This window comes from Pithys albifrons, chromosome 9 (genome assembly GCF_047495875.1).
Source record: "Pithys albifrons albifrons isolate INPA30051 chromosome 9, PitAlb_v1, whole genome shotgun sequence".
Taxonomy (NCBI): domain Eukaryota; kingdom Metazoa; phylum Chordata; class Aves; order Passeriformes; family Thamnophilidae; genus Pithys; species Pithys albifrons.
Window position 1 is genome coordinate 6,661,256 of NC_092466.1, and position 27,347 is coordinate 6,688,602.

Here is a 27,347-nt window from a genome sequence, read left to right on the forward strand (position 1 = left end):
CCGGGGCTGCCCGGGAAGGACGGTGTGAAATTCCGATCCACCTTTAATTTAATTTAATTTAATTTAATTCTTTTCCATCCGCCACCCTTTGGCCTTAGCGGGCGCCGCCAGGGCGCGCTGTGGGCGCGGGGCCCGGCTCTGCCCTCATGGCACGGCCCTGCCGGCCCGCCCCGCTCCCGGGAAAAGCCCCTGGGAGAAGAACTCCCTGGCATGGAGGAACGGGAGCCGCCCCCGCCGGTTTGGGCAGGGCGGGCCCTCTCCGGCCCCCCGCCCCGCCTCGCCAGGCTGCAACTACATCCCCCAGCGTGCCCCGCGGCGCCGCCTGGCGCTCCCGCCGCGTTCCGGCGCCGCGAAGTGTCGCGCGGCGCGGCCGGAGCTGGGCTGGGGCCCGGGCCGAGCCCGCCGAGCCCCGCCGGGTGAGGGGCCGCGATGGGCGGCGGGCACTGACGGTGCCCCGCCCGACCTGCCCGCCATGGACGAGGACAGCATGAAGGACGAGGGCATGAAGGAGGAGGAGGAGGACCCCGGCGAGGCCATGATGGACGACCAGAACCACAACAACTGGGGCGCGGGTGTCTACGGGCGGTACCTGCTGGAGGAGCGGCTGCTGCCGCCGGCGGGGCCGCCGCACCCCGCGGGGCCCGAGCACAACGGCGCGGGGCTGCGGGGCTGCGAGCCGGGCGGCGCCGCGGGCAGGGCGGGAGCGGCCGGGGCCATAGCGGCCATCAACATCAGCGCCTCCACCTCCAAGTTCCGTGAGTGACCCGCGCCCTGCCCCCGGCCCCTTCTGTCCCCGCTGCCCCTTCTGTCCCCGCTGCCCCTTCTGTCCCCGCGGCCCCCTCCTTCTGTCCCCACTGTCCCTTCTGTCTCCGCGGCCCCCTCCTTCTGTCCCCTCTGTCCTCCTTCTGTCCCCTCTGCCCCTGCTATCCCTTTTGCCCCTTCTTTATCCCCCCGCTGCCCCTTCTTTATCCCCCCGCTGCCCCTTCTTTATCCCCCCGCTGCCCCTTCTTTATCCCCCCGCTGCCCCCTCAGCCGGGCTCGGTTCTGCCCTGCCCCTGCCTGGGTCTCTCCCCAAGGGACTTCTCGAAGCGAAGTCAAATGCCTTGGAAGGACAAACTAACGTTTCTTCCGCGCACCCCAACTTCTCCTGGTTTCCTGTCACGGTGGATCTGGCTGTAGGGCCGTGAGAGTGAGCGTGGGCCGTGAGAGTGAGGGTTTGGGGTTGTCTGGAGGCACTGTTGCTTTTCCTGAAGCTTTTTCTTTTTACTTGAAAATCCCGGAGGTGAATCGGAAACCTGTTTGGGTGCAGAGCCCGTGGGAGGGCTGTGCTCTCCTGGGAGTGAGATGTGTCTGCAGAGGCCTAATGAAAATGACTGTGTGTTGATCTACTCTGAAAAATAGAATCTTAGGGCCACGGAGACCATCCAGTTCCAACACCCCTCCCATGGGCAGGGACACCTTCCACTAGAACAGGCTGCTTGGAGCTCCATCCAACCTGGCCTTGAACACCTCCAGGAACAGGGCTCCAAAACACCTTTTGCATGTAGCTTTTAATAGAAATGACAAACTTTTCTTTTGTTTTGCTGACCAAAGGTTGAGGGGAAGGAAAATTTTTTTGCTGTGCATTTCAGTTCTACTTTTGTTTCCAGAAGTCACCCCTGTGGGCAAAACAAGCTTTTCCTTTTCTAGTGGACTATTGGAGAACTTGGATTTGGGTAGTTAAAAATATTCCTAACTGTGTAATGTTGTGATAGAACTGTGATGGGAAGTGCAGTTCCATTTCTTTGCCCTGTCTGCTTTCCCTGGTGTTCACTCACCTGTCCGGCTCCAGAGCTGATCAGAAGCTGGAAGTTCAGGCTTCTGGATCCCTGCTCCTCTGGCAGCCTGGGTTTCGTGGCTCCAGGCACATGGCCAGGCCTGGCTGCTTTGAAGTTGAAGCTCTCAGAGTCTCTGAGCTCCCTGGCACTCTGCCTGCCTTGCTTGTCAGGCTCTAGGTACCCTGGGGTGGCTTCTGAACACCTGAGACAGGTGAAGTGTCCTTCAGCCTTGCTGACCCAGGCTCTTGAATTCCCAACCCAGAATTTTAGGGTCTTAGTTTTTTCTTCTGTTTCAGAATAAAAATGCTTTTTGAGCTGGATCTCCACCCAGATGGGAAGGTGACTCCCCACCTAATCCACAGATTATGTCTGAGGGGGAGAAGAAGCAGGAGAGCATGATTTTGCTTGGGGTGTGGTTTTGGAGTTCTTTTCACTTCTCCAGCACTGGTATCCCAACACAGTATCTTACTGATGTTAAGTATTGTTTTAATGAAAATTAGTGTTCTTGCACAGTGCAAAATTGTCTAATTTATGTTGGTTAGAACTTTGCTGCTCCTTTGTGATGGTACATGTGAGCACACAGGACAAGTCCAGTGGAGTAGCATTGACTGAGGAAGTACAGGAGCTGAGTTGAGGTACTTCTATTCTGATCCTGGCTCTGACAGAAGATCCCTTCATATCCTCTGATTAATTCTCATGTATAGAAAAAGGGAGAGGGGTCACTTTGGGTGTAAGTGCACAGTGAAAACAGAGACAGTGTGTGCCAGATCCTCTCCTGCTGCTCTGTCTCAGCAATGGCAGAACGTGTAGAGAAGCTGATTGTGTCAGTCTTAAGCTTGGTGGGAAACGTGTCTGTTCTTTGCTGCACGAGGCAGTTCTGCAGTTGAGCGAGCAGGGATTCATGCCTTGATGCAGAGCCTGCCTTGGACAGGTTATCCTTCATATCTTTCAGAGGAGCCAAGTCCACGACATCTTCCTTGAGGCTTTGTTGAGACTGAGAGCTAAAATCAGAGAGAATAATGCATAGTTCATTTAATAGCTTTTTCTTAAGTTGCTTCAACAGAAGAAATTTTCAAAGCTGTGGTTAACTTACAACTAAATATTGATCAGCTTCAGTCATAGTTATGGATTTCTAAAGCAGTAGTGTTATAAGTGTTATAAAGGTGTTTTTCAAAGGCCGCGAGGGAGAATACAAGAGTAAGAACTTTAAATACTTTAAGAAAAACTTTTCCTTAGTAGTAATTGCAGCATAACTCAATTGGGGTGAAAAATGAAGAGTTTCCTTCTTTCTTTTATCCTTTTCAAGCAAGAATGGTTATAAATGTCTTTGATGCCAGTTTAGTGCCTGTCTCATTTAGGACAGGCACATGTGGCTGAGTGTTTTGGCATTCCGTGAAATCTGTTGCTCTCCCTGTTGCAGAACATTGTTCAGTTCAGTGTGTGTGTGTATTCCTGCACAGGCAAATGGTCTGATGAAGAGAAAGTTACTTGTTCTAACCAGTCTTATTGCACTCTGAGAAACACATTATAAAAATAGAATAGAATTGAGAACAACTACGGGCAGATTCCTAAACTTGCTAATGTGTGTTGGCACGTGTCAGGCAGGGGGGAGAGCAAAATCCATTGTGTAAACATGTGCATGAGGGTGAGAGAAAGGAAGGGATTGAGCCACAGTCTGTAGTTTAGCCTTAGACATCTGCCTGAAGAGTTTGCACGCTTTGGCAAAATCTTTTAGGATTTTAGGGTACACTGCTAATTAAGCAGAAAAGTTGTGTGTGTGTCACTGTGAAATACAGCTTGTGAAAGATGCTTGGATGCCTCTTTCATTGTTATTGTCAGAATCAATGACAGGTAACTGCCAGACTGATGTCTGCACGCTGGACAGTAGGTTCAGCTGTCCTCCTCTGTCCCTTGATTTTTAACTAGAGATTTGAAAGAAGGATGTTTTTATATGTGACCAAAGTAAGTGTATTGAGTAGTTTTTCAGCTTGTCTGATCTAAGTCAGTGATTTTTGTGTTAAAATTTATATTCTGTTCTGTTCTTCACGTTCTGTGCCATTACTGTTTCAGCATCTTTTTTCAGCCATGTGTAAATTGTTATTATCAGTTTCATGGGGGATAAATACCTGCTGCTGGTTCTTTTTTTTAAATCTTAGTGGGTTTTGCCATTGTTTTCGTTGAAGTTGATATCAAAGAATTGGTGGCTTGGGGCAGGCTATGTTTCATTTATGGCTATGATACTGATATATCTGGGTTATGATAGGAAGCTCATGCATATTCTTTTTTACTTAAATGGTTTCTCTGCTGCATTTGTTCACCAGTTTTGCTTTTGAACTTTTTTTGAATGTGGAAAAGAAGCAGTTGCTGCTCTAGTTTTACTTGTGAAGTCTTTTATAATTCTCTGAAAATACTGACTTCCTTTCCATTTTATCAGGCTGATTTTTCTCCCACCCCCACCCCAGACTTGCCGCTGTTGGATAAAATGCGTTCTGGCATGTTTTGTTACAAAATATCAGTACCACTTCCCAGAAACAAACTAAATTTCCACAAAATGAAAGTGATCTTTGCTTGTGGTGTGGGAACGGAAGCTGTTGGGCAAATCCTTTTAAATCTCAAATATCTGATATAGGGATAAGCATTTCAGCATGCCATGCTCAAAAGATGGAAAAGTGAAAAATTAAAGAAGTTTCTAAAAGGGCAGCCAGTCTTTTCTTGCTGAGGATCTGTGTGATTCCTTCCTGGTCTTGAACTTGTTCTAGTAGAGTTTGTAGCTGGAGGGTCCTGTTACAGGCCATCCTTCACTTTTTGTGTGTGTAAGCACTGCCAGAAAAAGGGGACTTCACTGACTTGTGGCAGTTATTAAAATTTTAAAGTAGTTTGTTTTCTGGATTAGAAGAATAAAAATCGTGATTGTTTAGTGTGTAGTCTTGGACTTTTAGCTATATAAATATTATGGTTGGATCAGTTTCAGAACTGAGTGTGGAAATCAAATTACACAGTACCTTGTAAGAGACTTTTGAATGAGACTGAAGCTTTTATAGAATGTTACTCTGAATGTATCAGTATTTTCTATGGAAGTCTCCCAGGACTGTTCATAACAGTGTTTTGTCCTTTATCTGTGCAGTGTGTCTAATGGGCAGGCCTTCCTGTCTGCTGCTTCTTTCTTTTTCCTTATTGTAAAAAACAAAATAAAAAAATTAACATCTCAACAGCCTTAAAAATTATTTTTCAGTGTTGTCAATTCTTATTTGACTACTTTCTTTCAAATTAATAGGGCTTGTTTAACATGTTAAACCAGATTAACATGGATGTGATTATACATTGTAATCCGACATCGACTTGGTCTAATATTTTTGTTGACTTCAGTTTCATGTTTTCTGTGGAACAGAGCACTTCTGTGGAGGCCCATCTTTTTGGGGGGATAAAGTGAAAAACAAAAGCTCAAATTTTGCTGCTGAGGGTTAGCATGAGTAGTCAGGCACTCAGCAATAGGACAAGGGGCACAATGGGCTCAAGCTCTGCCAGGGGAAATTCAAGTTGGAGATCAGAAAAAAATTCTTTGCAGAGAGAGTGCTCAGGCATTGGAATGGGCTGCCCAGAGAGGGGGTGGATTCCCCATCCCTGGAGGTTTTTCAGCTGAGCTTGGCCGTGGCACTGAGTGCCATGATCTGGTAAAGGGATTGGAGTTGGACCAAGGGTTGGACTTGATGATCTCGGAGGTCTTTTCCAACCCAATCCGTGCTATGATTCTATGTTTCTAGGAAGTAGTAAAGCTACTATGTGGAAGCTGCTCCTGGGACCATCTGCCTGCAGTGTGGGCTCTGTAAGGGATGAGAACTCAAGCAACATACTGGCTAGGGGGTGAATTTACTGCCAGGCCAGTGCTGTGCTGTTCCTGACTGCATGGATGCCTTCACATCATGGAATGGACTTGGTGGACTTGTTAACTTAAATCCTGGTAGTTGTGTACCCAGACCTGTCACCTTTATTGCCTTGTTAGCAGATGGTGCTGCACTTTCAGATTGCAGCATCACTTGATGACCTGTTTCTGCTCAGACACTTACTGGGTAAACCAGATCTGATTCTGTAATGGGGCTGAAGCTTAAGTGTAGACCAGTGGCTAGTTGGGTGAAGAGGACTGGAAACAGTGCATCAACATTCTTTAAGCAGTTGCTGGCTGAAATCAGAAGACACACAAGAGGAATCTGTAATACTTGCTTTTACAGATAGTGTTCCAACACTTCCTTGTTTCATACCTCTCTCTATTCCACATTCTCTTAGAATCGTAGAGTGGATTGGGTTGGAAAAGACCTCCGAGATCGTGAAGTCCAACCCTTGGTCCAACTCCAGTCCCTTTACCAGATCATGGCACTCAGTGCCACGGCCATTCTCAGTTTAAAAACCTCCAGGGCTGGTGAATCCACCCCCTCTCTGGGCAGGCCATTCCAATCCCTTATTACTCTCTCTGTAAAGAATTCTTTTCTTTATGCTCTTTTTTTTGCTTCTCATGATACTATTAACTGCTTTGCCTGTATTTTCTTAGAATTGTTCTTCATAATGCTACCAAAAATCACTTACTCAGTTCCTTTCAAACCCCTGGGAAAATACAATTCAATTTTAGGTTTCCTGGGCTGTGTAGTTTTGATATGCAGTGAACCCTGTGGTGAGTTGCTGAGGGCTTTGTTTTGAGTGGGTGCTGTGAGGCTGTTGTGGTGTGACAAGCCAGCAAGGTAGTCCTTGAAGAGAAGGTGTTAACGTGTTGGAACTGAGCCACATGTGGTTAGTTCAGAAATCTTCTCTGAAAAGAGAGAGATTCAAACCCTTCTGTGTCTCTGAAGGCACACTGAGCCACTTGGGCAAGGAGGTGCAGTTGGGAAGCTCAGGAAGAAAATCAGAATGGTGAGGAATGCTAATTTAAATACCTCCTGTTTTCCCTGCTTTGATTCTTATCTGGAAAAAGGAGTATTACTGTGTGTGCTAGAGGGGACTAATATGGATTCAAAAAAGTTGCCTGGAAGCCTCGTTGCAATTGAAGGCAGAGGGAATTGCATCAGGTTTAGACCAAGGAATCTGCTGGTCCCACCTGAGGCTTGTGAAATTAATAAATCTGGGAAGGAGTATTCAAAAAACTGCCAGTCTTGGCCAAAGCTTGTTCTGCTGCACGTGAGGATGGGGTGCCACAAAGTTCCCTAATTTATTAATTTGAGTTACTTTAAAAAAATATTATCTTGCCATGGTAGAATTCCCAGAAGTTTGTTTTTTCCTGCTGCTTGGGCCCCAGAGAAATATCCAAGCACTGATTTGGCAAGTTTTCTGATTTTACTTTATTTTCTGTAAATAAAAAGGTACAAATTCAAGTCTGGGCTTGAGTTTTAGATGAGGTGCCCTTAGTGGAAGTGAGATGTGTCCAGGTTTTTTGGCCAGCTTGGTGGTGTGAGCTGAGATTTCAGAGCAGTCACTTGATTCTAATCTTTCAAATAAAGTTTCTAAAATACAGTTTTGTCTTTTTTCTTGCAGTAATGAATGTTATAACAATTGAAGACTATAAGAGCACATATTGGCCAAAGTTGGACAGTGCCATAGATCAGCTTTTAACTCAGAGTCCTGGTGACTACATCCCTATTTCTTATGAACAAATATACAGGTAAGGAAGTATTTTAAGTGGTATGTAACTTTTTTTTTCTTGTTCAAAGGGAAATATTTGTTTTATTTTGCAGCCTATGCATTTGTCATATTTTGTATCTTTGAGGAGGAAAGTGGGAAGGTTATGAGAAGTAAAATATTGTTTAAATGGTTGGAATGAGTGAATTATAAATACCTAACTTGACATCCCATGTTAACAGGAATAAATGCTAAAGAATTAAAATGCATTAATGCTTAAGATACTGTTACAGTGAGCTCCACCATAGTTGCTTAGTGTAGTATATTAAGAAATGTATCAGACTCAAGATCCCTTTCCTCAAAGGGAAGGACGAGGCTGACATGGCAGGCAGTTCACTTTATGTTCCAACAGGCTTTTTTATCATATCTAATAGGAACCAGTTTGGTGCAGGAGATGTGCAGAAGTGACCAGAAGCAACTGGTGCCAAGGTCCATCCATGTAAATCTTCATTCTTGTCTGAAGAAGCTTTGAGTTGTCCCTGTCTTGGAGCTGCAGTTTGTTTTAAAAGGGATCCCATCACACACCATAACTGCCCTGCAGGCTAAGATAGTGCTCAGGACTGGGGGTGGTGGGGGATTTGCTTCCAAATCACACAACTGCTCCAAACCAAAGTGCTAAATGCTTTAGAGACCTGACAGTGTCAGGAGAGATTAACTAAAATGGAGAGTTTTGTTCTGTAAATGTTGGTATATATTCAGGGTGTTGGTAAGTAGGATGGAAAGGTGTATTCAGGGTGTTGGTAAATAGGGTGGAAATTGAGTGGCTGCTGCTGCATTTACTGGCCAAGATGCTGTTAAAACCACAAGCCCCTGCTAACTACACAACTAGTAGCAGTGCTGTGTTGGTTTCCTTTACCACAGTGTTGCACTCTGTGAAATAATGCTGCCAGCTCAGCCACTGATTGCTGTTCTTAGAGACTTTCACCTCTGTTGTCTCATCCCCACTTGCTCTTAGCCACTTTGTCTCTGCAGTTTTAAATTTTGGATTAAGAAAGCAGATAAAAGGAAGGCAAGTGTCAGTCTTCCCTCTTAATTCCAATAGAGAACTTTAGTAAACTTCCTCTTTTGGAACTGCTTTTATCAGGACACAGATATCATCATGTGTATAAATAACTAGATGCTCATTTGAATTAGGAGAGGTAGTTTTAGTGCAAGTAACCAAATCCTTTCCCAGCTTGAAATCCCCAGTGTGCAAACAGTTGTCAGTAAGAGTTAAGCCAACATCTCCTGAAAGTCATCTCTGATACACAGCAAGTGTACAAAATTAGTGATTGAATATCTTGAGCAGATCTACACCTAGTTATGGTTTGCAGGTAACTGGAGTCTATCTCTGTCACCCTTCTACTCCTCAGAAGATTTATTTATTGAATGAGTAAAGGGGTTTGGATTTCTCTTAGGTAGCTCCTATAAATCTGGGACACCTGATACAGGACTGTACTGATGCACGGCTCTCTATTGCATGTGTTGTACTAGTACCAAAACAAAAGGGTTTCTGTAGTTTAGTGTTCCTGGGAGGGCTTGCATGTCAGCTTTCTTCTAAAATTTATGTCTGATTGTAATTATTCTGACACAACCTCTTCCAATCATGAGATTGATATATTTTTATTTTATTTTTTAAAATATTTTTAGGCTGTTCCTTTGATTGACTGACAATCTGGACAAGATAGACTGAGAAGGGAAGGAAAATTGACCTTTTTTTTTCTTTTAAGTGAATTTAATAAGGATGTTTGCTCTGAGTATTACTGAGAGTTTGTGGCAGACTTGTTTGGATCTTCTCTGCTTTGAGTCCAAACCTGCCTGTGCATGGTCACTTTCTGTTATAAAAGGACTGGATATATTGGCAGAGAGATGTGAAGGAACCTTTGAGATGAGGAGAAAGCAAACAGTTAAGTTGTACTTCTGGCAACCTCCACTGCCTCTCAGGTGCAGTGCAGTCAGTTTTCTGTTCCTCAAGACAACTCAGAGGTATCGAATATTCATCCTCTTGCCTAGTGCTCACCTTCCAATGTCCTTCTGTCTTCCTTTTCCTGAGGTGTTTGGTTATGCTGAAGAACTAAGACTGGTGACTTCTTTTGGGTAATAGCAGGGCGAGGATGAGTCACAGGATCAGCCCACAATTGAGAACTGAAAATGGGATCTTCAAATGGGGAAGGAACCTCTAAATAGAAGTGTTCAATAAGATGTAAACACACCCTGCATGTCCATACAAAGGCTGGTGTTTGACTACGGAATGTGTTGCGGAAGTAGATGCAGGAATAGTGTGTGTAACACTAAACAGAAGTGTACTTTAAAATTCACTTTATTACGTGCAAGTGAAGCAGTCAGCTGGTGGAAGTGCCTGTATGTTGTTAATTATGGAGCAAACAAATGTGTGGCTGTTTGCTGTGGTTACCCAGCTGGCTGATTTGTAAGAGATTGTGAAAGTCAGTCTCACTTTTCTTATCAGTGTTTCTCTCTTTCATCCAAATTAAATTGGTATTTTAGCTCTTACCAAAGAGCATTATACCAAAATGTCTTTTGCACTTGCTAGTTCCAAAATAGGATCTGCTATTGGTTTACTTCATGTGTGAAAGAAAAAGGATGACTTTGATATTATTTAAATAATATCGAACTACAGATACTCAATTATTTTTAAAATAGAATAATAAGACAGGTGTGAGGTAACTTTTGGGTTTTGAGATATAGCATGGCTCACCAAATGGGCATACTTTTCCTAGGGATGCTATTGTGCAAAAACACTGTATTTTGGGGTCTTTTCAAGTTTTCCAAGGGAATAAATGCAAACTTCCTCAGGTCACTTACAATTTTCTGGTACAATCTTCCTCCAGAAGACTTTGAGAGTGGCAGTTAGTGAATGAAAGCAGTGTCTTGGCCCCTGAAATTGGTGCCTCACCTCTTACTTACCATAGAAAATTCCAGTAGCCCATAGCTACAGTTGTTTTAATGCCATCTTTGCAGTTTGCCTGTCTTTGTCTCACCTTTTCAGTAGAGAATTGTAAAGAATAGTTCCTGTACAAAGACACAGATACCATCCCATAGTTGTAGGCTCTCGATGCCATTAAAAGCCTGCAGAATTCAGGTTTGGGATCTGGACCTTGCTGGAAATAGATTGTTTGCACACATCCTAAGGAGCAGTTTCTGACCTAAAACTTAACAACAGATTTGTTGTCTCAGTATTGGTGCAGAGAGCACTGGAAGGGGTAGCAGAACAGAGAGGCCTGGGGAGGAGATTTGGCTTGTCCAAGATACCAGCTGAAATCTTCCTGTGCCTCTTGATTTTTGGCAGCTAGATTTCAAAATGCTAACTTCAAAGAATAGAAACACTCAAGAAGAATGAAAGCTGCTTGGTACAGATTAATATTTGTGTTAGTTCTGATGATGATGACTACCTTAATAACCTCTTGCTGAAAGTAATATATGTGTGTGTTTTACTGTAGTTGTAAATATGTTTTAAATAAATGGCATTACTTTGCAGATGTTATATTGCAGTATGAGAGCAATAAAACGTTCTGAAAAAAACAAAAATAACACTGAAGACCAGAGTTAACATTGCCAAGCCATGAAATATAGAATTGAAGTTTTACTGTTCTTTTTCTGCATCTTTATTATGAAACTGTAGGATTTTCTTAGAATTTAAGTAACAAAGAATAGAGCAACATCCTGGAGTCTGTAATTTTAGAACTTTGGCATTTCTTTTTAAAAGTTATCAGGGTTTTGGTGCAACTTCTATGACTGCTTGTCTAGAATATTCATACAATCACTGCTTATTTTAGTGGAGACTTAATTTACGTAGGAGAGACAAATGCCAGAATTAGGAATGTGCTGTTGACAGAATTGTCCTGGCTGTTTGAACTGCACTGTGCTCATTTTAAGTTAAAATGAGACTGTGGAGGGGGAATGGGATAGACACCCTGGAGCTGCCAGGGGAGACATAAGAGTCTGCTGGAGCTCATTGCAAGCTTAGGACTGTATTTAAAAGTTCAATAATCATTCAATTCACTCTATTACCCTCTAAATGAGAACTTATACCAAATATTGTGAAGTCTGTTACCCTTCACTGCAAACTGTTGTTGTTCACTGTTTGTTCTGTGTTTGTTTCCACAGTTGTGTGTATAAGTGTGTGTGCCAGCAGCATTCGGAACAGATGTATAGTGACCTAATAAAAAAGATAACTAACCACTTAGAGAGAGTCTCAAAGGAGCTGCAGGTAAGAAGCTGCACAACCTAATTCTGTCTTTCCTGGGGTCTGTGATTGTATCAGAACAGCATGTAGGTGGGCCCGTGGAGGAGATTGCCATTAAGACTGTTTTGCAGTAGCTTTCTAAACTGGGGACTACTTCATTCACTAATGGGCTGTCAGACAGAACACCAACTGCTGGATCCATCTGCATGGCCCTGCCTTAGCCTTAGTGATCTGAGCCACGATGATACCAGTGGCTAAACTTGAATACATGATATAGAATCAAAGACTAGAGAATGGGTAATCTGCAGTATATTCTGGGATGTAAATACTTCAGCCAAACGTGATTTGAGCCCATGAGGTGAATGTCTGCCATTGCTGTGTAAGTCTGTGGAAACTGTTTATGGTTCTTGTGCACCACAAAAGGGAAAATGTAAAGGAAAAAAATGGATTAATTAAATACAGATTGTGAAGTATAAATTAGGAATTACTGCATATGAAGTTTTGTGTTACAGTGTATTCTGCATTTTTCTTGCCTATCTCTAGATGTCAGTGGTTTACAGCAGTCTTAATACAGTTTGTATATCCCTATCCTCTGCATCTTATTTGTGCATCCATGATTGTTTTCATGTGTGTTCCTTGCTGAACATTCCTTTTAGGCTGAAATCTCCAGACATGTACTTGAAATTGTTATTGCCATGGCAGCAACACTGTTTGATTTTTCCCTACAGCTTTTATCACTTCTATAATGGATGTTTGAGTTCTGTACTGACTTGCTGTGTGTGAAGTAGAGATGCCAAATACAAAGGAACCCTAAACTGCAACAGCTCCCTCAGTGATTCTATCATATTGATAATTAATTTCTGTCAGTCAGAAGCAGTCTTACTGCTTTTTACTGGATCAGGGACTTCTGGCTAAACATGCATTCCCATCAAAATATATAGCACAGTGATCCCTCTCATGTCCTTTTGGTTTTACTCTTTTTCTCTTGTGGCTTTCCTTATAAAGAAAAAAAAACACTCAGCATTTAATAGGCATGGTGTTTGACTATGAAATATCTTGAGCTGGGTTCTTTTCTTCTTTTCTCTTTTACATTCTCATTATTCCTCATGGAATACCAGCCTCACAGTTGTTCAGAGTAGATGAACATAGTATGTAAAATAAAACCTTTCCTTGGTTCTGCTGAGTTGGTTCAGCTTGGACATTTTATTTCTGCTTGTGAGAACTGTGATTCATTGCAGCTCTACAGGTTTGGCCAGTTCTTCTGATACATCCCATGGTAGTACCCTACGTTACTTTGCTTTGAATTTGGGAACACCCCAAATTCTTTACTCTGTTAGTTTTCGTTTGTTTCCTCCCAAGTTCCAAAGCTGAGGCAGCTGATTTTAAAGTTTGCTTTAGCACATATATGCATGAAATGCTTGTGCCTAAAAACAAGAGTGCCAACTAAACATCAGCTTGTTGAAAGGATGATTGAGACAACTGTTTAGTGCAATCTGTGTCTTGCAAAAATTTCCTTATGTAGGTTAGACACACCTGTAATATAACATGATACCATCTTTGAGTGTTATTATGTGAGTTTTGTCTGACACCAACATGACTTTGCTTTGGAGGGTAAATGGATCTTTTTGAGCTGCTTGAAGTAAAATTCATGTGCCTCAGAAAATTGTTCTGTAAATCAACTTTTAGTTGTGGGTTGTGAAATTTGCTCTTAAGAAATTACTGCAATGTATTGTATCATCCTGATATTTCTTTGATCTTAATACATTTTGGTGACATTCAGTCACTCGGGATTTATGTTGAAAATACAGTTCTAGATCTTTACTCTAAAACAACAAATTACTTGTAAGTGTTGGATGCTTGGAAGTTTCTGGTTCACACAGGCAAACAATAAAAAATGTTATATATGCACATCCTTTTAATGCACGATATGTGGTGTTTTGCTTTCTCTGACATAAACTCATTCTACCTGCCAACAGTATTTAATCGAATTGCAGACTTCTGTTTAACTGGGAAAGTGTGTCTTGATGCAAGAGAAATATTTTTTTACACGGAAAGATGCAAATGTAGCCCAGTAGAAGCAGCAACGCTGGTTTGCATGAGAAAATATGATTATAAACTGAACTGGCAAGCAAATGCATTGTCTTTTTCTGGACAAGCCAAGCAACTTCTTTGTGTAGAAGTGTAACAGTTTATTGGCAAGTGGGTTGCAGAATATCTGCATGTAACCAGCATGCCAGAGCAAGCTGTTTCCTACAGGAATTACACATCAACAGCAAAAGCAGTAAAACTCAGGTACCAAACAATAAAAGTGGGAGCATCTCAGGGGACCGGTTGGACTTGCTCTTGCACGGGTCGAGCCTTATTGGAGGTTGTGTCTTTCTGCGGGGCATTCACTGCAGAAATCTCCCATATATGTATTTATTTCCCTTCCCCCCACCCCATGTGTGCAGCTCTCAACTCGCCTGCCCAGCTGGGTCAGCAGAGTGGTGTCCTGAGCTGGGTGTCCCAGGCACTTGTGCTTTGGCCCCATGGCCATGCTGGGACACTCAGTCCCCGGTCATCCCATGTGACTTGTGCTTTTCCACACTGCAAAACACCGTGTGTGGTGTTGGTGTCTGCCACGTGCATTCCTGAGGGTTTCCTTTGCAGATTTTCACCCCAAAAAGGTTCATTTTCAGTGGTGGCAGAGGCGACACAAAAATGTGGGTGGGTTGCTGTGTTCTCTGCATGTCAGACATTGAGTGAAAAGCAGTGAGTGGTGCTTGCTGAGTAACAGTATGTTTAGATGAGATGAGTTGCGTGTCATCAGGACATCAGCTATTGATATGGAGTCTCCTATATCCCAAGACATTTCTAACTCCCTCATTACTATGTTTGTAAGTAAGTAATTCTTCACATGGTTATGGAGAGCCTCAGAGCAAGGATTGCCTTCCATTCCTGCAGTCAGTGTCTGACCAGCTTCTCTTCATTAGTTAAGACTGAGTTTTGCCATTTGGAGCTTTCAGTAATTGAGAATTAAATTTCCCTTATTCTTGAGTTGATTTGAATTTTGGATTTTGTCTGCTTAATTTTTCTGCAGGAACATATTTTTTTAACTTGTTTCCTGTTGTCTTGAGGTCTGTGAAGTATACAGACAGTACATAGGTGATTTTTCTAAGATGCTTTATTTGGAAACATTTTATTGATAATGAACATAGTTCATTATGTTGTGGTTCAAAGTAATGTCAGCTGTTTTTGTGGTTAAGTGCTGAGTCATTCAGATGTATGAGGTAGGGTGGATACACAAGCATATGCTTTCAAATTAAATACATCTCTCTTTAAAATGAATAAAACTGGATTTGCATTAGGCACTAGTGTTTCTGGCTTATCTTATGTACTCTGATAAAGTAATTTAAAACCAAGTACTCTACCCATTACATATCTCTTCAGCAAAAGGCACTGGAAAGTACTCAAAGGATTGACAATCAGAATGCACTGTGGTTTTAATTTGGCCTGTAACAAAAGTAGCTTTTTTGTACAAGTGCAGTGGAGTATTCTCATTTTAGTTATAATAATTTCAGTACTTCCTTTCCAAAATGACTGAGGGCTGAAAACCAGTTATTTGTCATGTTGCACATATTTATTTAGACAAAAGAGAAAAAGGGATCTATTGCTTTCTGTTTGTGGTGGGGTTTTTTGTTATTATGAGCTATATTTTATTACAATGAACATGACTGAACTGAGCAGTCACTGGTGTTAGTAGATGATTTGCATGTCTGCTGTTTGGCCCCAGGACCTGCAGATTTACAGTCATTGTTGTGCAATGCCAGAAAGTTTTCCTACTTGATGTTAATCCTTACAATTTCTTAGCCATCTGTCTTGTCAGCTCTCAGACCAGTCAGTACAGTATATGAAAATACCATCTCTCCTGTTGTTTCCTTGGGCCAGTGTCCATTGGGGTCAGGTGTCCCAAAGGAGTAGTTTAGGATTCTGAAACAATCAACAGAAAGGTATCAGAAAAAGCAGGTTTAATATTAAAGTGAAAGTGTGACAAAGTTCGTTGGCAAGGTTTACTCTACTACTGCTACAGGGTTAAAGCACACAGAGAAAAATCAATCAATTTAAAACAGAAATCAACCAAAAATGGTCTGTGTGGAGGCTGGGGATAGGAAAAGGGTAAGGGTAAAAAGGGATAAGGGAGACCCTTCAATTAAGTCACAACATGAGTGGACCCCCTTGCCAAACTTATCCTCAGACTTGACCAATGGTTTAGGCCTAAAGGTTTTAACAGTAAACAGCACTTAAATCAATAGTCTAATATAAACAATTTAACAACAGATTCTATAGAATTTACAACAAGCAGAAGAGTAACTTGCTCAAAAGCTTGTCTTACCTGTGAATGTAGTGCACTTAAGAATCTCAGACAGCAGCATTCATATACACACACAGAGACCTAAAGCAGACTGTACACAGACACCTAATGGAGTCTGTGAAAAATTCCCCTGGAATTCAAAGAATTTCTGTGAGATGTATTTGTATCTTCTCTCCTGAGCCTCAAGGAGTGGGGGCACCAGCCCAGGCTCCATTGTCATTGTTTGGTGATGGTCCAAGTATAGCAAAGGTGAGAGTTTGCTGGCTCTGAGAGGTCCCCTTCAGAAGGAGGTGTTGGTTGCAGCCCATGCTGGTCATGGAGAACTCAAAGAGGGATTAACCACCACACCAGGTTACTGTAAAAGCCACTCTGCTATTTTGAGGACTGCCAAATCTCTGGGAACTGAGTTCCTTGTAGCATGTCAGTCAGTTGTAATCTCTTTTCAAGTACAGGTTAGCAATATCTGTTGTGGACAATCTGTTCCTTCTCTGCCTTTTCCTTTCTTATTTTCTGTCTCACATTTACGTTCCCCTTGTCCCTGTGATTGTACAGTTTTTGTCCAGTGGTGAAGAGCTTGTTGTTTCCTGCCCTTACTCTTCCCTAAACTAATCAATACAAACACCTTATTCCAAACTTCAGATGAGGTTCTGAACTTCCTTACTTGACTCTTACAAGCAGGTGTGTAATGGAGCTTAAGTGGCTTGTCATGTTTGCCTTGTGAGCTTTGTATATAGTCAGGGTGGTATAAAAATGCATCGAGGTAGTGCTTTGAGGGACTGATAAAACTGAACTTTAACTGTGGGCAGATTTGTGTACTGTGTAATATCCCACAGGAGTTCTTGATATTTACACTTTCATTTTACCCCAGATTTTTTCATAGGTGTATTTTACTTTCCTTCCAAGGTACACTGATGGTTACATTATCTTTATGTAGTGCTATATTGTAATGGAGCAGTTATGCCAGTCTGTAAAATAGAGCTTTTGACATCATCTGTGGCTGCTTTTTGTGTAAACTTAGTAAATCAGGTTGCTAATGAAGGTATGGTTAGACTTCAGTCAGGTACTTATGAGTGGCCAGGTTATTTGCTCCACTGATGTGAAGAGGCCCATTCTTATTGCACTGTCTGGGCTCAGTCTGACCTGGTAGCTAAAAAAGAAACAGGGAGCCTCCTTCACAAGTCATGCTCATCTCTTGCAGCATAGAAGAAGCACTTGGTAATTTGAAATTAGTTGATTCCCTGAAATGATTTTCATAGTTGCAGTAGTTTCTCAAAGACTTACAGAGAAAACAAATTTGCCTCCTTTATGCTCTGTCTTTAGAAAAGATCAGAAACAGGTGAGGAATGGAAATTGAGGACTTGCATTTCCTGACACTTTTTTGATACTAATTATGTTAAGTCATTTGTTTTTCTTAAGAGTCCATTTGGGTCATCTGTTAATATCAGCAGTTCATTTTTCAAAGAGGAGGCTCAAGCTGGGCATTTATCTGGTCCATAATATTTAAAAGGGAGAAAAGCCTCTAAGCATTTGGAGCTGTAGGCATTTATCCATCAGTTTTGCTGGGAGAACATTGATTAATTGTGTGTGTGAAACAAACCTTTACTGCTGTGAATCACAGTGAACTGAATCAGGTCAAGTTTGAACTCAGAGGGTAAAAACCAAAAGTGTTAGAAATGTTTTGCATCTTCATGTGTGGACATCAGAAAGTTGGTTCTTGATTCGAAGTAGATGTAGAGTGACCACAACGCCAGAATTGCCATTACAAATGACATTGCCATGAGTGAGCTAACCTGAAAAAAGCATCCTTGCTTTTGAAAAGGCTTTGTATTTCTGCAGTTCTGTTTAGTTCCTTGGCACACTGTACTGGGACTGCACGCCCTGACACAATTACAGAAAGATATACATAAACACAGCACAAATTAATATGTATTTACGAGATGGAAAAGCTTCTGAATACTTCTTACTCCGAAGCAAAGTTCTGATGGTCCTTAAATACAGCATCTTTTTGTTTTACAAGCATGTAGAATGGAAGTGGAAGCACGTCCTACATCTGCTGACCTGCTGTGAGACAGTTACACGAGGGTGTGTCATGGTGCTTTGCAGCTTTGAACAGGGTTGAGTGCAGATTTACTAGGAAGGCACAGTCAGCCTTTGAATGGATTGTGTCTCAGTGTGGTGTCTGTCTTTTGTTAAAAGTTTTAGTACTACCTGTGTCTAAGGAGGTAGACCTGAGCATCACATACATAGCAAGGCAAGGGAAACAAAACTTTTTTGAGAAAGGACAGACTAGTTTACAAGATGCAAACCACCTACATGAGTAACAGGTTAATTTGTGTAGTCATAGCCATTCATCCTTTTCTCGTGGCATGCGTGGGAGAGATGCTGCGGCACATGTGCTGGCATTTTGGCAGTGAGCATGTTCCCAGGAAAATGGAACTGTCCATTCAACATAGGAGTGTGAGCTTTCCTGAATGTGTTCCTGATTGTGCTAAACAACTATTCATAAACAGATTAACTTGGTGTTCCTCAAGCACTGTTGTCTCTATTTCTTTCTTGTGAGCCATTTCTGAGTTGTGTTGAGCCAGCAGCGTGTCTTCTGATTTCATTCACTTGTTCAGTTAAAGAATGACCAACTGTTTTTCAAGCTGAAAAAACACACATCTTTTTCATGTATAGTTTCTTGCCCACAAGTTCATTGAAATGCTTAGATTTCAAATGAGGGAAGGGTAATTTAGTGTACTGGATGTCCAATTGCTTGTTTTGTTTGACTGTGTCTGTCTTGCGTGCCATCCCTTCTCACATGTGTTTTCTTGTTGCTTCTCATTTCTCTGGGTACTGAGATGTCTGCTATGATGTGTAAGGAGATTAAATTATGTCTGCAGCACCAGCTTTTAAACAGCAGCCATATTTTGTATTAAGAAGCAGTCAACTCACAGCCAAGTTGAAGATGTGAAACAAATGCAACTGTACCACAGTTTGAAGAACCCAACCCAATATTCAGTGCTCCTGTGGGCAGACACAGCATATAGTTACTGTCAAACTGTTCTTAACCCTATGAGTGCTGGATGGGAGCAAATGTAGGAGAGGATTTAAACTGTCTCCCTGTATGGAAAGTTTTTAAAAAACCCCAAACAAACTGAAACATACCCAATAAACAGACAAAAAAAGCCCCCCAAAACCTGAATTGACAGTTTGATAGAATTAAGGATGAAGAGTGAAGGAACAAGGGATCCTCTTCTTGGAAAACTTCAGGCTAGCAGCATGTATTTTTTCTTTCTTTGAACAGCTTCTGTAATACATCCCTCAGGTAAGATAGGAGTGGATTTAAAGACTTAATGGTTGGTGGGGAGTTGTAAGAAGTACATGTCATGCTTAATTATGCCCCTCCCCCTGTAATTAAAACAGCTGAATGTACGTGTTCTCTTTCTCTGGACTAGGACCAGGAATGGAAAGTGTCAGCCTAAGCAGTTTCTTTTTTTTTCTTTTGTAATAGCTATAGCTGAATAAGTATAGATTTGAAATAGAAGTTCTAGTTTATAATTGTACTTTATTAAAAAAACCTCAGCAACTTCTGTTTACTCATGAATTTGATGCTATGCACTGCTTTTTAGTTTATAACATTCAAGTAGTTTATATAAAGCCAGTCCAGTTACTGTAATTGAATTCAGCCTGGCAGTTTGGAGCAGCTGTGCAGTAACACCGTGATGAACAGAAAGCAGATGGTTCTGTTTCCTTCACACAGATTACAATAATTCATAGATGAGCTGTGAAAATACTATTGATTTCCCTTTGGCCTCGGTGTTTTGGTAGTTTACAAGTCAAGCAATAGTTGAGGAGGGTTTGATTGTCAAGCTTGCTTTTTTTTTACCTTCCCTATTAGTTTTCTGACTGTTGAGGCTTGACATGAAATGCTCTCAGGAGAATAAAAGTGAAAGGTGCCATTTCATACTGATAAAGCAGTTAACACCATACTTTCTGCATTGCAGAGGTTAAAACCAGCTGGTATTTTCCTGTTGCTGGTGAGTGTTTCCTCTGTAGCTGTCAGGACCTTTCTTAGGCTTTTTTTGTGTTTATCTAGGGCAGTTGTTTTCCACTTGGTTGGAAGGCGGTGGTGGTGGGAACATCTTCCATGTATCCTTCCACTGGAGGACTCTTGAGGTCATTCTTAGGAGACAGCTGGGTGTGCAGTTGTTCCCTCATATAAAACGTCTCTCTTACTGTGACATAGGCTTTGGGAGCTGAGCTAGCACAGTTTTCACCTGCAGTGGAGGAAAAAGAAATGAATCCTTAATGTCCCCTGTAAAAAGAGTGACAGCCTGACTGGATACACTGCCTAGAGCCTGTTCATGGGACTAAATCACACACTCTCCAGACAGCTTCTGTCTGTCTTCTTTCTTTTTTGTTGTTTTTTTTTTTCTGTTGGTTTTGTTTTGTTTTTTAAATAAAAAGGGCAGTCTATCAGTGAGAGAGGAGTGGTGCACTGTGTCAGCCCATGGTCTCCATTTGTCTGACGTGTTCTTTGAAGTAGAGTTTTCCTTTTTCTTTAATCTTAGAAGCTGTATGCTGAGTCTTCACAAACCCGAGCATATAACCATATTTAAAACTGTGGCTGAAAAGGAGAGAAGCAGGAATACATAGTGCTTAGAAATGCAGATTTCATTGCATGTTATTTGCAACAAATTATATATGTAATGATATATGAAAGGGAGTCTTTGGAGCTCATAGCCACTTTTATACGTTGTTGGCACTTCCAACTAAAGTTTGTTTGGCCACCCCTGAGAACTCCATCTGCAATAAGATTAAAACCTTATGATCAAAATGAGGGATAACCATATATAACCTCTGGCAACAGCATGTGGAATAATGCTCTTTATTCCCTTGCCAGTTTTGCTTTACTTTCTGAACTGTCTGCTCTGTATTGGTGTTTGCTGTGAAAATTACCCACGTGTTCATTAAGCATATTAAGAAGGTAGGCAAAGAAACCAATTTAAAAGCAAAACCAAACTTATATAAATTTAGAATACTTAACAGAGCAAATTATCAACATGAATTTTAACTGTTCTCTTAGAAACCCTGGTGAATGTCCATATAAAGGCTGAAAAATCTGCTATGTGAAGATAACTTTAAGTTCTGCTAAAGGTGGTTGAGTGCAGCTCAATTTCGAGTGTTTTTCATGCCACAGATGCTTTGGCTTTAGGAAAATCTTTGGGCTTGGTTTCTTGCAAGGTTCCAGTTACTGCTCTATTTTCTTTCTTCTTTTGGCTTTGCAAGGGGGAAACAGTTTTGCTTCTGATTAGCAGGCAGCACTTTGCCCTTGGGTGTGTATAGGTGTGTATGTGAACAGCAGGAATTCAGGCAGCTCCCCAGCCCCTCTGGAAAACCAAAGCAATGGGTGTCTGAGTGCAGTTCTGAGTGCTCCAGAGCAGCTCCCCTGCATGCCTCCAAATAAATATTGTAACAGAAACAGTGCTTAGTGCTTCCCATTTTTCTGGTTCCATTCTGAATTTTAATTTCGTTTGCTGCAGAACAGATTTTAGCTTCCTTATCTCTTTCTTTGGGAAATGGGGTATTGTACACAGAAAATTGCAGGGCACCTTCAGGTTTTGTGTAGCAAAGCCTTGCATGGGGCTCCAGGGTAATGCTGTGTGTTGGAGCACAGCAGGAGACTTTCCTAGGCCTAATCTGGAGCACAGGACTGTGGATGCAGAGCTGTATTTGAAGATGTTGGTTTTTCATAGTCCTTCTAGCTCAATACCCTGAATAGAATCATAGACTCAGTTGGGTTGGAAAAGAACTCTGAGATCATCAAGTCCAGCCCTTGGTCCAACTCCAGTCCCTTTACCAGATCATGGCACTCAGTGCCACGGCCAATCTCAGTTTAAAAACCTCCAGGGACGGTGAATTCACCCCCTCTCTGGGCAGCCCATTCCAATGCCTGATTACTCTCTCTGGAAAGAATTTTTTTCTGATCTCCAACTTCATTTCCCCTGTCAGAGCTTGAGCCTGTGCCCCCTTGTCCTATTGCTGAGTGCCTGGGAGAAGAGACCAGCCCCCACCTGGCCAGAACTTCCCTTCAGGTAGTTATAGACAGTGCTGAGGTCACCTTTGAGCCTCCTCTTCTCCAGGCTAAACACCCCCAGCTCCCTCAGCCTCTCCCCACACTTGCCTTGCCAATACTTGCCTTGCTTTAGGTGACCCAGCAAAACTTTAAAAAGGCTTTGTTTAAAATTTATAAGATTGGATGACAGTGCTCCCTGGAGCTGAGGGATGTGTCACTTGCCAGCTCAGCTGCAAAGCAGCAGTTTAACATCACCCTGCTGTGGTGGAGTGAAAGCTCAGGGGGGTTGCAGCACACACTGCGGCACTTGTTCAGATTTGGTGATGGATTCCCTACATGGCAGGTAGTGCTTACTAAGTGGAGGTCTGATCTTTAAGAAGTGTTTTTATTTGCATGTGCAAAATGCTGGTTTGTTACAGGAATACTGTATTTCTTACTGTGTGAACCATGTAGTCTTAGGCAAAAACTCGTTACTGAGGGAAGGTTGGTTTTGCTGGAGGCAGTTGTAGCAGAAACTCTGGAATGATGTGTGGCTTGCTTTGTGTGGAACTAGTGTATCAAATACTTTGTAGCTGTTTGAGTTTGCTATGAAAGCATAGCCCATGCTGTTCCAGATCTTTCTCTTGTTCAAATTACAACCTGACTTTTACGGTTTCTTGCAGGCCAGCCCTCCAGATCTCTATATTGAAAGATTTAACATAGCTCTTGGACAGTATATGGGAGCATTGCAGAGCATTGTGCCTCTTTTCATATATATGGTAAGTTTTAGAAAATTCTTTTCAAATAAATATGTCCATACATAAGATGCTGACTGAAAGTGAGAAGAATAAAATGCAGCTATAATGATTTTTGACATGTAAAACTTACGATTCATGCCTGGTTTTGACACCTGCCTGACAGTACTGATCAAGTTGTATGGGAAGAGGAAGGGAAACTTTTAAATGTAGAGTTTTGCAGTTGTTTTCTGCCCTAATAGTTCTTTTCTGCGAGTGGGGAGGGTAGTTTTTATTTTGATCAGGGAAAAAGCCCCATTCCAAATAGTTCATTATTTATAACTTTTTGAACAGAGATAATTTATTGGCTTCTTAGTTTGGGCAGACTATGGAGATGATTATTCTGGATTTCTTTGAGATGATTATTTCTGGATTTTAAATACCACAGGCTCAGACAAGACAGGAAGAAATGTATCTTGGAAATGTCTTTGTGATTTGATAAAGTGATTTACAGTGTTGGATGGATGAAGAAAAACTTGTGTTTATAGCACTGTCAGACATACTTGGAGAGTTTCAGAGACCATTAACTCTAAGAGTTTTTAATGATGATTTTATAGTTATGGAGTTTTCTATACCTCTGAAGACATTTATATTTTGCATCTTTTTGTCAAAGTGCCAAAACTGCTTTTTTTTTCTTTTTTTGTTCTTTTAATGAAGCTTGAAATTTGTCCTCTCAGAAGCTTTTCTTGTGTTGGCATCACTTAGAAATAAAAAAAAGGGAAAAATATGTTGGGAAAGAAAAAAATGGTTTAACTGATTTACATTAAATAAACCTCAGACTCTTCAGAATTATTCTCTTTGGTAGTTTCCCAGAGTTTGGGAAGCAGTATCTTTTAGGAGGATCTCCTTCATTTCAATGGATTTAGGTGCCTTGCTACAGTCCTTCAGCGAGGTATTGCCAGACAGATTTGTTGCCTTAAAAGAGGAATTTTCCTTTCTTGAACTGGGTATCTTCTAATCTGCTTTTTAATCTGGTTAATACAGAATGAAATCCAGTTCTACATCATCACTTGTAAGCTAAGGGATATGTTCCTGTGGTGATTTTTCAATTGTTCTCTTGTTTCCTGTTGTGAAATGCTGGGGAAAACTAGGAAGGGAGTTTTTTCCCTATTGCATCCAGATATTTTTGGATGCTACCTACTTTTTGACCTTTATGTGCATAACTTGTGTATTGCAGACAGGTGTTTTAAGTGATCTCATAATTTAATATCCATTTGCAGACAGAGATAAGCTGTTCAGGTGTGTATTGTGCTGAATGCTCTTTCTGTGATTTTCTTCCATCACAGAAGTCAAAATTCATCTTAACAATTAAGACTGCAGTAACTAGTATTGAAAAAATGTGTGTGGTAGACATAAAAACAGACAAGTTTTATCAGTGCAAGGTTTTCCTCTGACTAGATAAGCCATAATTGTCAAATTGATTTTCATATCTTCCTTTGTACACAGTTGTAATGTGGTGTTTATGTCTCCAGGTGAGGAGTGCTCTGTATCCCATTTTATATGTTAGAGTTGGAGTCTGATACCTGAACACAGTAAAAGTGATTGAGTAATAAACAGACCTGTAAAATGAAGAGTTAGATAATAATTTTCTTTTTGAAGTCAGAGAAAAGTGAAAGCTTTATCGTTGAACTCTGCCTTTATATCAGAGGTGCCAGCGCTTTCCGTTTTTGTGATTGCTTTAATCAGGAGTTTCCAAGGCTGTTGAGTTGCCCTTTAGAACTTTGTTCTGAAGGGACAATTATATTGCTGCTTAGGAAAACTTCTGATATGCATTTAAATAATTTAAAATCTATAAAGCTGAGGGAAAACGAAAGCTTTTCTGTAGAACTGGAACATGTCATAGCATTTTGTGTTTGGCTTTGTCCTGTGTGTTTTTATAGGAGCAGCACTTTCCTTTCCTTTCCTGATATGGACCAAACCATATCCTGTGTGTGAATGGTGGGAGTACAGGAGAGGTGATTTAACCTGTGTGTACGTGGTGACCAGAGTTTGTTTCAAAGCTTGCTTTGAGTGATGACTGAGAGGGCTGACCTTGCAACTAAGGGAATTTCCTTTTTCCTTTTTTTGCTGTGAGCACTATCTTTTCACATGGTAATGGATTTTTGTTTTAGTCTCATGCTGCTACAGCAGACTTTTCAGAAAGGCATGGAGACCCAGTGTACTTTTGTCCTTCTAAGATTCTGTGGGTTTGGTCTCCTTCAAAAGTTCTGGAATGTAACAGAAGATGAAGCAAACTAAGCTGGAAGTAAGCTTAGTACACAGTGCTTTATTCCTAGTGAATAACTGTTTGCTTTGTAAATTTGAATGAGGTTATTCTGGATGCTTAGAGATTCTGCATAGCACATTATGCTACATACATGAATGAATAAAAATCATATTTCCACTTCAATAAAAATTAAAATCAGCATTTGGATAATATATTTTTCTTATAGATTCTCAATTGTTCATTTTACTTAGAGATGTAGATGAAAATCTTGGTGCGTTATATGAGCTTAGAATCACAGAATCATAGATTGGGTTGGAAAAGACCTCTGAGATTATCAAGTCCAACCCTTGGTCCAACTCCAGTCCCTTTACCAGATCATGGCACTCAGTGCCACGGCCAATCTCAGGTTAAAAACCTTCAGGGATGGGGAATCCACCCCGTCTCTGGGCAGCCCATTCCAATGCCTGAGCACTCTCTCTGGAAAGAATTTTTTTCTGATCTCCAACTTCAATTTCCCCTGGCAGAGCTTGAGCCCATCGTGCCCCCTTGTCCTATTGCTGAGTGCCTGGGAGAAGAGACCAACCCCCACCTGGCCAGAACTTCCCTTCAGGTAGTTCTAGACAGTGCTGAGGTCACCTCTGAGCCTCCTCTTCTTAATATTTGTGAGCACTGTGGTTTTAGGATAGTTAAGTATTTTTTCATTGGCTATAAAATATTAATATTCTTACTAGGTGGTATTGCACTTTGGTATTTGTCAGCTGAAGGGCATTTTCTGTGTGTCTGTGTGCACAAACATATGTGAGTGTGTGTGGGAGAATGTGCATCGCATGACGCGTGGAAGATGTGAAACAACCCGCACTAGAAACCTCGAAAGTAGAGGCTGTTAGAATAGTTTAGTTCATCACATTTTATTGTACGGGTTTCCGTTTTTGCAAGTTTATTGTTACCGCCTTACTGTTTTCCCCTCATGTTGTTCCTTCCTCTTTGTCCCCTTATAGTCCTCCATGTTGTCTTCTTCCCCTTATACCCTTTTTCCTTTGCCCACAAACCTGTTTTCCCATTGGGCAGTTTTCTTGCCTTTGTTGACCTTTGTCCCATTGGCTCCACCCCTGCCTTTCCCCAGTCCTGTCCAAGTTCCAGAACCTTCTCTCAGAACCCCGTATAAACCGGAGCTGTCCCTCAGTAAATGCTTTTGGTGCCTTTGCAGGCAGACTGTGCTGGAAGTTGTTTTTCGTTCTCCCTCGGTCAATGGCTCATCAAATATGTATATGTGGATGGGGATGATAAGCACTCCTGTGTACTGGTTTTTCTCCTTTCAAGTATTTATTGATCTCCTCTTCATAATACTAACTCAGTTTTATCTTTTAAGACCTGCCAGATTGCTTTGTGATACGGTGTTTTCTAGAATAAGTGTTTGTATCATACCTGGCTTTCTCAGTTATTTATATCTTCTTCCCTTTTACCTGTCAGTAAGACCTTTAAGTGACTTGAGACATTTTTTACAAAATACTGGTACAGCCTAGGCCACTACCTACATGTTATACAGAAAATCTTCCTGGTTTTCCGCTGTCAAGGATGGGGAAGGTGACAGCTCTTCTGCTATCTGCTCTCAGCAGTGTGGACTGGAAATGGAGTACTTATGCTACGTGATTTTACCATCTTTTTGGATAGGTGTATCCAAGAGAGCAAAAGTGAAGAGTATTTTAGGTTTGTTCTCCGAGTATTGTCTTGTAACTGCTGTGTTGAGGGTTCTTTTTAATTATTATTTTTGTGTTGCTTTTCTAGTAGTGAAACTTAAAAGTATAGACTTTCCAACTCGTGAACAAAAAGGAAGCATGAGAGTTTTCACCTTTTGTTGCCAGTTTCTTTTAATGCACAAAGGTATTGAGACTGGGAAAGAACAGACTAAGTTATAGCCTTAGCTGGGTGCAACTCATCTGTCAGCTCATAAGAATCAGTAGTTCAACACTGTTACCACTTAATGTGTGTTGCACCAGTATTTGCATGGTGTTATGGGGTCAGGAACCTCAAGGTGTAAATGCTTTAGGAAAATGGTCTGGTGAAAGACAGAAGTAGGGTGTGTTTCTTAACACTTCCTAAAATCATAGAATCGATTGGTGGAAAAGACCTCTGAGATCATCAAGTCCAACCCTTGGTCCAACTCTAGTCCCTTTACCAGATCATGGCACTCAGTGCCACGGCCAATCTCAGTTTAAAAACCTCCAGGGACGGTGAATTCACCCCCTCTCTGGGCAGCCCATTCCAATGCCTGATTACTCTCTCTGGAAAGAATTTTTT

General features: G+C 41.5%; 1 protein-coding gene across 2 annotated transcripts in view; it reads left to right on the plus strand.

Annotated features, from left to right (window-relative positions):
• The first annotated feature begins 279 nt into the window (after positions 1-279).
• The window catches only part of CACUL1 (CDK2 associated cullin domain 1), a 54,624-nt gene continuing 27,556 nt past the window's right edge, over positions 280-27,347 (plus strand). The window contains exons 1-4 of one of the 2 annotated variants that reach the window (XM_071563335.1): positions 305-755; positions 7,335-7,461; positions 11,583-11,685; positions 22,733-22,828. In XM_071563335.1, the coding sequence (XP_071419436.1) occupies positions 473-755; positions 7,335-7,461; positions 11,583-11,685; positions 22,733-22,828 (609 nt within the window). In that variant the 5' untranslated portion in view covers positions 305-472. Of the gene's footprint in view, positions 756-7,334; positions 7,462-11,582; positions 11,686-22,732; positions 22,829-27,347 lie in introns of both variants that reach the window. The other variant, XM_071563337.1, reaches the window with a different exon arrangement.